Genomic DNA, 11,629 nt, shown 5'->3' on the forward strand with positions numbered 1-11,629 from the left:
TTTTCCCCCCCCCCCCCCCCCCCCGCGTCGCGGTCCCTCGCTCACTGGCAGCCTCCTGTCACTACCCGCCGCCCCCATTCGCGAGCACTCGCCCACCACCAACCACCTACTACACTTTGCCCATGTAAATACATTGTTTTCAATATACTTCCAATAAAACAAAAAAACATAAAATCCTAAATTTATTTTACACTGAAACAACTCGAAAGTATTTCTATACATTATAATCATAGTACTTTGTAAATCTTTAACATTGCGTTTCATTTTTAACAAACCAACCAGCCCTTAGTAATACAATATTCAACTGATTTGTCATTAGCCACACATTTGCATTTTATGAAGATCATCCTTATTGATTGAAAAGGGAACAAAATACTATATAACACTTAAAGGCTATAAAATAGAGATCACCTCAACTTCTGCACCTCGATGATAATCCATGGTCAGAGTTTCGGCTGTTCTTTTCCCTTCATCATAACAACTTCTAACACCTATGCAAGACTCATAATTAAAATATTAATAAAGTAAATCATTGATAATGAAACATTATGAAGTACCCACTTTTATAATGCCTTTCCACTAAAAATAAAATAAATTAAAAGCAACGTGATAATTGGATTATCTCATACAGATTTCTTAAGATGAAGAAATGTCAGATAGCTAACCGATAGGATTGACATGTCCCCAATATGTCTCCTTCTGAGGGTGCTCAAGCGGATCTCCATAAACCTCGCTAGTACTTGTTAAGAGGAACCTAGCTCCAATCCTCTTTGCTAAGCCAAGCATGTTCAGTGTTCCCATCACATTTGTCTTGTAAGCATGGTTAAGAATATAAACATGTTTCAACAAACAAACCATCATTCTTGACAATGAAAGAGACGGAAAAAAAGAATAAATCTACAATGAACGAAAGGCCGATTAAGCACTCCAACTTAGATTGCCTTACTTCATGCTTATGCCAAATATCAGAATAACGATATAATATCTCGAATTAACTTTGAAACTGGAGCATAAAACAAAGAATGCTCGAGATAAATAAAAGTAATTTTAAGTGCGACTAAGGTTTAGCTGTCTATATAAAGAAACAAATATTAAAACCTTCAGCATTCAAGCCAAAAATGAAGTCAACCATCTCCCAATTGGGATCCAACAATCACCAACAAATTCCACAAAATATTAATACTGAACAGAAACAACTTGTACGAGATTAAGAAAGGATATGATAGTCTTAATGGGGTTGTATTTGTAGTGCACAGGCGAAGCCGGGCACGCTAGGTGATAGATCTGATCCACCTCTAGCAAAATCGGCTCAATGACATCGTGTCGTATGAGCTCAAACCTCGGATTCCCAAAATGATGCACAAGATTATCCTTCCTTCCAGTGAAGAAATTATCGATTACAATCACACTATCCCCCCTCGCAATCAGCTTATCCACGAGGTGACTCCCAACAAAGCCCGCCCCACCGGTGACCACAATCCGCAACGGTGGTTTCCTGAGACCAACCGGAACCCTCCTCGCTCCACCACCATTGACACGGCTGACAACGGTGGGGGTGGAAACCACCGTCGAGCCCCCGGCAACAGTGGATCGGCGAAAGAGGGGGATAATTGGGGCAGGGATGGGAGCGTGGTAGTAGGGGTGGAGAAGGAAAAAGGAGGACGCGATGACAGCGCCAACGAGTACGAAGAGGAGGCGCTGCTCGCGGAAAATATAGGAGGCTACGGAACGGGGGATCGAGGAGCGAGAGTTGTGCTGCTTTTGGGTTTTTGCGGGGTAGGAGGGGCTGTGGGTTGGGATCTGGTGCTGGTTGGCGCTTGACTGCTTGTGGATTTGCTTCATGACGGAAGGGAAGAGGAGAAGATGTGAGATCTTAGAATGGAATTTGTAGTTGAGAGGGAAAGACGCGAAAGCGGGAGGATGATTAGGCGAAGATGCAGCCACGGCGGACTTCCGGCGAGCGGGTATTCGTATTCGGGTAGTAACGTTGATAAAAACTTGAAAGTAGTGAGGAGTTTGTTGTGGGATTGCATTGTTGTTGAATTAGTAAAATAACATTAAAATAATGTATTTTAAAGTAACGTGGTGGTCACTGGTCAATGCTTGAGAGCTGAATTCCTCAAAGTGCCCAATGGTGGCCGGTAATAGCATTGGTGGCCAATTGGAATGGTGGTGATCGACGGAGATGGTATTTGGCAATGGTGGCGCTGGAGGGCGGCAGTGGCAATTGCACTCGATGTCAACAGGTAAGCAGTGGCGATAGTGGTTGGCTGCATTGGTGTCTGATGGTGGTCAGTAGCATGGCGATAGCAACTGAGAACAGCAATGGTGGTGGTTTGTGGACGTCAATGGATGTGACGACGGTCAACAAGTGGCGGTGATGCCCGACAATAATTTACATTTGTGGTTTTGAAATTTGGTGAAATCGGTCGAATTTTGAATTCAGATAAAATTAATGGAAGGCTTACTTTCAAATACATTCCAATTTTACATTGAATTCCAATTCATTCCGGACAAACAGTTAAAGTTACAAAATTTTGTGAATTAGAATGCAATGCACGTGAAGTGCTTCCAACAAAACAATGTCTAAATCCTTATTTTTTTCACGCACGGTCAAACGCACGCACAGTGCATATGCAAAAGACATTCAACCTATGACCATTTGTTGAAAGTCAAAGCTCTCAATCGCTAGGATAAGGTGGCTTGCATAACTTAAAAATTAAAATCAAGTGTGATTGTGAGTGGGGTTTTAATCGAGCCAAGTTGAGTTGATTATACCATGGTTCAAACTTGGCTTTGTCGAGCCATTAGTTGTTCATGTTCAATTCAAGCACAATGCGAGATTTGACATATATGTTTATACTTGGATGGCTTTAATTTTTTTGAAGTTCATACTTGACGTGTCACCAACAAATTTAATCACTTGACATGGATCTCCAGTCATTTGGCACGGATCTCAAGTCATCTGTAGTAACAAATATTTTGATTCAGAATAAAAATGATCCAGAGCTCTGACTTTAGCAATATTATAGTCAAACTGATTGGCTTAATAAGATGAAGCCAATGGTATTAAAATTGATTTAATAAGAGTTAAATCTACTCTGAATCAAGTACTTAAACTGCTTTTGGAGGCTTTTAATGGTTATGGGGACTCAAATGAACTCTAAATTTGATGTGTCAATGTTTAAATCGAGTGTCTCGACATAAGGAATCCAAAAAGCTTAATATCACTTAATTTTGAGGTCTTTAAGATTATTAGATCATTAATAAAAAACTTCTTATGATAAAGGGAATTAACATGGATCATTCGATCGGGCGATTAAAATGGTTATCCACTAATGAAAATGCCCCTCCTCTAGGGCCTCTAAATAGACCTTCTCTCTTTGCTTGAAGAGGAGGGATGAAGGAGAAGAATGAGCTCATTTATAGCGATGTTATGAACTGAAGACTCGAAGATAACTCACAACCCGCATACGAGCCAATTGTCGCTCACCAATCCTCTTTGACCACTATGAGCCACCCCTTGCTCTCCACTATTGGTAGACTTTGTGGAGCAGCATAGTATCCTATCAAGTAACAACGCACGTTGAGGAGTAACAAAGTACCATGCGAATTAATGACACATTACAAAGAAAAAAAGTGCCCTATGGAGTAACGATGCACATTAAGGAGTAAAAAGTGCCACGTGGAATAACAATGTACATTGTATGGTAATGAAGTATTAAGGAGCTGTGAAGTACCCTATAGATTAAAAAATCGCATTATAGAGTAACAAAGTACTTTATGAGTGATGAAGTATCTTGCATACGGAGAAACGTAGTGTTCTAAATATTATGCAACGACTTACCCTGAATATGGTGTATCAAATACCCGATAATAACTTACATCAACAACTATACTTGATTGTTGTACGACAAATATTTTTGTATACAAACATTGTACTTCGAGAAATCTCGTAAAACTTTTCTGGTTATTGGATATGAATCTAACCCTATAATTATGAACTGATAGTGTAAATTTTCAACTAAACTGAGCCTTGTGATTTTTTTCCCTCTCTTGACTTTTCCACATAAGACTTTATGGTGCCTTCTGTTGTTTATTTTTATTGTTTGTGTGTGTGTTGGAATTTGTATAGTGTTAAGGCATTAAATTATTACTCTATTGCCACAAAATTTTTGGCACGTAACATTTTGGTGTTATCTATAGAAAACAAAGTTTCGATGATAAGAGTTTACACTTTTCTAATGATTAATAAATGCAATATGTGAGTGTCACATTCCGACACATATCTTTCCAAGGCATGGTCTTGAAGTGTAGGACATCAAGCCTTCTATTTGTTTTTCAATGATACACATCGTCATCCTGCTAGTGAATAGGCCTCTCTCGCAACATTTGAGAATCATGTATAAAGTATAAAGGAGTCTCACATTGAGACTCTTCTGCCTTTGTTGAAGGCTTCATAGCCTACAATGATGCTTACTGGGGCAACGCAGCTACCTTAAAATTCCTCCGGTTAGAGTTTCATATGTTTTACCCTCTCCACATATTGGAGTTCCTCCGAAGGAAGTTGAACTCGTGAACATTGTTAGCTCTGCACTTCCACCTCTTACGATTAAGCTTAGTAGCAACCCCCAACACGCTTGGAGAAGCTTGGTTTACCACACGTAATCCGTGATGAGTTACGATGTTTACTCAAAGAAGAGTTCCCTATGAGGGATAAAAGTCATTTCTCTTGTTCGCATGGATCTTAGAGGTCTCTTATGGTAGTTGAGATTGTCCCTCAACACGCTATTCACATGGGGTTTAAGCTTTGAGCATTGATGCTTGTGATGAAACATTTGGCCCATGCAAGTTCGAGCTTCACTTCATAACTATTATGCACATACAACAAGCTTCTGATGCGCTCCTTTATCAAATTTTTCGTGCAATGTTTGAGGGTCAAGCATGCAATTGATTTTACTCACTTTTAAGAGGGAGCTTTCATACATTTAATAAGTAAGCTAATGTGTTTGCAGAGTAATTCATTGCAATTTGAATGATCATCAAAGACATCTCTCACTTATCTATAATTCACTAAAGCTAAGGGGAGCACTGAAGGATTACTTTATAAGATTTTCTGTTAAAGCTTGTCAAATTCTGTGAGTACATCTAAACATACTAAGAGGTGTTTTCTTATGAAGGCTATGTTTTGCTCATTTCTACTTGTTTTTAATACGAGAGGCAGTGAAATTTTACGTTGATCTCATCCATCGTATTGAGACACAAATATTTACTGATGAAGTTATTAATTCACAAAAATTAATTTGATTCAAAATTAAAGAAGTGTAAGACATTGGTCAATCATCTCAATGGAATATGTTTGAACCATAGGAAGACCCTAATTTGCCACCTCGACTGCATAAATGTGAATCTCAAACTGATAAGTAATATATGTTGCTCAACACAACACTCTGAAGTGGTCGTCTTTGTTGAAGTAAAATGCAGAGAATCACGACTAATATTGTCACTTCCATCGAGGTTGTGGCCAAAATGTTGAACCATATTTTTAACTCATGGAGGAGATTGAAAGGCTAATCCGATAAGGGCACTTGAGTCAATTCATTCAAAGTATGATCCCCTAAACCAGCAATGCCTCTGTTGGGGGGCAACAAGCCCAAAAGCAATAGTGAGACAATTATCATACTATTAGTAACAATGCAATGATTACGGAGGACCACTCATGGCCAAGTAAGTCTTTATTACTACCTATGAAGAGCCCTCATCAAAGAATTGATGAGTTAACCATTTCATCACATATGATGAATTTGACTTTAAAAGAGTCAGAGTTCATCACCAAAATCTTCTTCTTGTAAGCATTGGGTCTGATGACCCTTTTTAAAATACAAAAAAAACTTTGATCAATGGAGGGAGCTCATTCGACTTCTTATTCTACTGAACTTTCATGGGTATGGGGTTAACCAAAGAAAAGTTGGAACTTGCTATCATACCTCTCTACAACTTAAATAATCAGTTTGTGAATGTCGAGGGGACATTCACTCTCCTTGTTACATTGGGAGCATTCCCCCGATGAATGACTCACGTATCCAATCACTTGATATCAAGTTGGAGTTGGCAGATAGTGTCATATTCAGAAGAACTATCTAATAAAATTTTTAGGTTATAGTCTCTATTCTACAAGTCAAAATGAAGCTCCCAACACCATTTAGGGTTAGCATTTTATAAGGGGGGTCATAAAGAGCAAGCTACCTTAGACAGGCTCGATCATGACCATCAAAGTCTCTCAGTATCGAGGGTTTTAATCTCTGAGATGAAGATGTATCCCAATGACCTTCACCCATTGAAGACTTGAATTGTGTTTTATTGTCAAAGGAACACCCCTCATGAACCATGCAACTTGCATGGTTGTTGTTCAATGAGCAAAAGTGGGAGTATGTGGATTTTTTTGTAGAAATTAAAATGTGTTAGTTAATTGCAGAATGAATTTGTATATTCTGCTCTCCAAGATATTGACAGATGTTTAAGATATTAGATTTTAGTTGATAAATGAATGTCAAGTCGCTTTTGATCATCTTAAAGCATGGTTGGCTTCACCACCTCTACTATTAAAACCGATACAAGTAAAAATCTTATATTTTTATCTTATGTTGACTTCGTGTGCATTAAGTTCAATCTTGATCTGGGAGGAGCAAAAGGTTCAATGGTTAATTTACTATGTCGGTATAATTATTTATGAAACTAAAGATTGTTATCCACTAACTGATAAAGATTGCAGTGCCACTAATATTCTCAGCGTAAAAATCACGTCCATATTTTCAAGCCTATACTATTGATACCTGCATGAACCTCCCTCTAAAGGCTATTTTGCAGAACACATAGAGTCTAATGAAGTGGCTCATGGAATTATTTGACACAAATTGTACATTCTACCATAAAGCTAGTTTAATAAATGCTTACATCTCTTCGAAGATCCTGGTCGTTTGCCCAGTGAGGGATTGTCATCATGAGGCCTTTTTCCAGTGACCCGGGGCAACAAAAGTTTGTGTTTTTGACTGTCGATTACTTCACCAATTGGATAGAGGTTAAGCCCTTAGCTAAAATCATATTCATTTGTCCATTTTATATGTTTTTTCTGCCTAAATATCTCTTAAATTTTATTAAAAATTAATGTATCTTTAAATCACACCAGAAGCATTGTCACCATTCAACTTTGGACACAATAAAACTCCAGTCATTACAATTGACTTTGCACATAACCTTAAATTTCTTCCGACAAATATTGATGATTTTTTCATGATGTTTTTTGTAACTAACACTTAAAAGAAGATGATCCTGTAGTTCTACTCATTGGTTCAATAAAAAACCGTGAGCCTTATGTTAATATTTTTTAATAATTAAATAACTCTACGTTGTTAAATATTTAATTATTACAATGACTTGTATTTATTATGTTGAAAACAAATTGTAAAATTTGCATTCATTTTAATGGATTCTAAATATTGAACCATGCAAAGTTCAAAGGAACAAGTTCGAAAAAGGTTCAACCAACAATCGAAAAATGTCGTGTATAATGTACATATATGATTTAAAATAATTTTAAACTTTCTTTGAACACCTTTAGAATTATTTGAAATAATTTCAAATCAAAATTGAACTTCCTTTGAATCACGCTAAATAATTATTTGAAAAAAAATTGAAAATTATTTAACCGTTGCTTAAGAGGCTAAAAAAACCATCAATATGCCACATAAACCTATTGCATATTCAATTATAGTGTGCTAGGCTAGGGCATTGTTCTTTAAAGAGTGGCCTTGCAATGAATAATATCCTTGTTCAACCTTTTTAAAACCTTCTCTATGCTAGCTTACCTACTAAACAATTAATTAATTATCATTAAAAAAGCGAAGCTTCTAAGTGAAAATATTGTTGTGTTTGTCACGGTTGAAATAAACACTATCTACAAAAAAAAAAAAAAAAAAAAAAAAAAAAACCATAAGGTTCCACATATCATCCTACTTAGTGCACACACTAAAAGACTTCGAAATTCTTATCCTCATATAAGAAGCTTTTTGGGTATCCGACTATGTTTTCTCATATTCTATAACTACTCATATAAGGATTTTTCATATCTCAACTCAATATCAAGATAAACTTAGTTTTTTTGAACTCCTTCCAATGTTAAATATAATCAAGCATCCATTATCCTTATCATCATAATTAACCACTCTTAATAATAATTAATTCATTTTTGCCTTAGTGAATTGTAGTTTAGGAGATCAAAAGAATTGACCAAAAGGGGACCTCTCATATTTGATAATGAGATCATTAATCTCAGCTGTCAAATGAGTATGTGATACGTAAACTAATTTATCTTTATTTTAGTTACGATTAAGGCATTGATGTGCATGCATAATAAAATTACATATATTATCAAATTTTTTTCGAATTTTTTCTGAACCATGTTCCAACACTTATTAAATTAAGACGAAGTAATTTTTAATATTTTTAGAGCAATATTTGAACCACAATCAAATTAATTAAATCATATTCAAATAATGATAAAATAACTTATAAATAATGTTGTCCCACAAGTAAATCACATTTAATAATATTTTGATCATCTTTAACTTTTATTCTACTAATACTTGAAGCTTATTTGAATATTTTGAAGATCATGTAAATTTTTGATTGAAGTGATTCAAATATAGCATGTTTATTGTTCAAAGATTGATTAATCATGATTGAAATATTAACTTATTTATGATTTAATCATAATTAGAGTACGAAGAAGATTTAAAGATGATTTTGACAAATTCATATTAGATAATGATGTTTAATAAAGCTATGTGCTTAAAGTTTGTTGTTCAAACATTATAATTAAACCTAAATATCCAAATATTTAACATTCCTTACAAATGATAAATGGACATATAACAGATTGTCGCCTTTATTTATAATACACTCTTAGGGTTTGTTTGGTGTTGTAGTTTATTAAAAAAATATTTTGATAAGTTGCTTAAAAATAATTTCATGATAAACTAGATGTGTTGGCTATTACAAATTTTTAATTTTTTTGGAAAAATCATATCACAATCAAAAAGTTGTCATTAAAACATAAGCTGCCGGAACAGATTGGTGCGTTTTCGAAATGACACCTCAAAAAAAAACAAAAAAAAAAAAAGAGAAAATGTTGTGAAAAGAATGTTCTAGAAGCTCCCACAATAAAATGATCTCGAAAGTGTTTGGTATGAAGGATCCCATACTCGACGATGAGCAAAGCTGGGAATGAGCAGAAGCCCGTGATGGATCCGGGATCCGCCTTTACACTGCTTCTATCATGCCCTGGCGGTCTCCCAAGATCAAGAGTAAGTGTTTTTTTGATCTCTCCGTTTCCGAAGCAATCAATCCTTTCGGTGATTTGATAGAAGGAATTATAGAACCTAGAGAAGCACACGCTTCAGTGTTTTTTTTGTTTTTTTATTTATCTGGATCCAAACTTAAGGAAGCTATACGGTATAGTAATTGCGTCGCGCGTTCTCCCTCGAAGATGACGGCCAAGGGTTGACATCTTGTTTTTTTTCTCCCAGCAGAAATTTGTCGATTTTAAATTTTTTTTTTATTCCTAAGACGGGGATGCTTTCGCCCTGTTCCAATTCTATTGGCTTATCGGACGGCATTTTAGGAATTTGTTTGAATCTTTTGTCAGTTTTATCCTGTAATGTCATGCCATTGTAGTTATGTTGGTTGATTTCATCAATTTGAAGCTGATCGCTAAATGTCTCACGAATATACTATAATTTTCTATATTTTATATTCCAACCATCAACTTCTTATCCTAAGTATTTCGGATTGACTTTAGATCCCCATTTAGTGATCATACTGTCACGCTCAGCTGTCTTCTAGGAACTGATAAGACAATCATGGGATGTAAGGTTCTAGAGAAGACTAGATAGATGAGAGAAATCCATATAAATTTAGAAGATTCCACCTCATTCTAAAGAACGGTAGAAGGAAAAACTCCAATGATAATTCAAGAATAACCTAGAAGGATCTAGGGTCATGTATATAATTAAGAGAATAGTGTAGAATTATCTAGAAACTAGACTATTATAGAATGTTCTCTTGGACTTCAAGGGGACTATAAACAGGAGTCCCTCCCTTCATTTGTAACCATCCAAGCATCCATCCAAGGCTCCAAACATTCAAGTCTTGTAATCTTTGTTTCTTAGTGAAGTTTTCCTCTCTCCAATATTTATCCATACTCTTCTTCTTAGATTGTTTTGTGCTTACAAGTTCAAGTGTTGTGAGGGATAGACTGATTTAGTGCCAACGAGGAGCGCTAAAGCAGCATGGGCGATTAGAGATAAGTTAGTCCGTGACAGTTGGTATCAGAGTCGCGGTTTGAATGTATGACAAAGAGCGTCAAAGAGCACGCAATGGTGTCCGAAGCTATTGATCTAGAATCATCTCAACAAGGGCGAGGTCATCAAGAGCAACGAGATCCAACTGCATCCAAACCACATGTGAGATCCAAGAAAATCATGCACGACTTTGATTCGCGTCTTGTTTGGGTGGAGGAGGCAATGAATGTCATGAAGAACCATATAGAGTATCTTGGCCAAAATGTTGATGGACTCGAAGAGGACATCTGTCGGTTAACTTTTTCGATTGATTAGATTTATTTGAAAAATATGATATATGAAAATAATTTTTGAGATTTAATTTAAATATAAAAGATATATAGTTTGGGTTTTGAAAGTAGTGTGTTTTAGTTTTTGAAAAATGAGACCAAATGGATCTCATTCGTCCAATAGTTTGCATAATCGTGCCTGATACCGCGAATACTACACCCTCCCGAAAGATAAGTGTAGACCTCGGCGATAGACCCAATCCAGCAAACTAAGAGATTTGTGACATCCGTTTAGTCTGTGAACCTTTTATATATGACCGACAAGTTCCCCTATTTAATACAAAGATTAAATAAGGTTTATTTTATCTGGGTTCCAAGTTCCCTATAGAGGCAAGCCCCTATAGTTAATTACATCCCAAATGACGGGAGTCATTTGCCTCGATAATGATCAATGGTTCTAGTCTTCAAGAATTCAAGGTTCAGGTTTTCAAGGTAGGACGTAGAAGGGCAAATGAGAGTGGCTCAAACATGAACAATTATTTCAGGAGTCCAAAGGAAAGAAAAGGTAGGGGATGTCACAGATCCTAAGGAGAACCCTCAGTGACTTCCCAAACTATCCTACTGTGTGGCTGCATTTTTAGAAAAGATGTTATTTGAATGTTTAATCCTGCCAATTTTAACTTACATTTGCATAATACCCGATTGTGCAAATAACCCACAGAGAAAGGAGGGTTTACGTCGTACCACACAACAACCTCGGAACCTAAAGCGAGTTAGGACTTATGCTGCACAACCTGGTTGTGCAGGGGCCTAAAAGAGGGTGAGGATTTACGTCGCTCTAGGCGAGCTACCTCGAAGTCCTATGGGTTGTTATTATGCTAAGAAGGGATAATGCTGAAGAAGATCCTCTTGTTGTTCGCTTCAAGTTCCTCGTCGTGCTGCCCACAAAGTTGGCTCCAAGCTCTTGTCGTCGCGATGACTCCAGGGTTTAAGTGTTTGAAA

The 11,629-nt window shown here is 36.4% G+C and overlaps 2 protein-coding genes across 8 annotated transcripts in view; one reads left to right on the plus strand and one right to left on the minus strand.

Annotated features, from left to right (window-relative positions):
* Nucleotides 1-2,026, minus strand: part of LOC110020586 (UDP-glucuronic acid decarboxylase 1-like) — a 26,840-nt gene extending 24,814 nt beyond the window's left edge. Inside the window, exons 1-3 of the mRNA XM_020718737.1 lie at nt 1,222-2,026; nt 666-813; nt 412-491 (exon numbers count right to left, since the gene is read on the minus strand). Of these exons, the coding sequence (XP_020574396.1) occupies nt 412-491; nt 666-813; nt 1,222-1,842 (849 nt within the window). The 5' untranslated portion in view covers nt 1,843-2,026. The remainder of the gene's footprint in view (nt 1-411; nt 492-665; nt 814-1,221) is intronic.
* A 7,189-nt stretch (nt 2,027-9,215) lies between these two features.
* The window catches only part of LOC110020590 (nudix hydrolase 9), a 52,444-nt gene continuing 50,030 nt past the window's right edge, over nt 9,216-11,629 (plus strand). For all 7 annotated transcript variants that reach the window (XR_002293542.1, XR_002293543.1, XM_020718743.1 and 4 more), the window contains exon 1: nt 9,216-9,362. Coding sequence is in view for 5 of the 7 variants with exons in the window: in XM_020718743.1 (XP_020574402.1) it covers nt 9,267-9,362 (96 nt within the window). In the remaining 2 variants the exon portion in view is untranslated. The remainder of the gene's footprint in view (nt 9,363-11,629) is intronic.

Source organism: Phalaenopsis equestris, unplaced genomic scaffold, assembly GCF_001263595.1.
Source record: "Phalaenopsis equestris unplaced genomic scaffold, ASM126359v1 Scaffold000104, whole genome shotgun sequence".
NCBI lineage: Eukaryota > Viridiplantae > Streptophyta > Magnoliopsida > Asparagales > Orchidaceae > Phalaenopsis > Phalaenopsis equestris.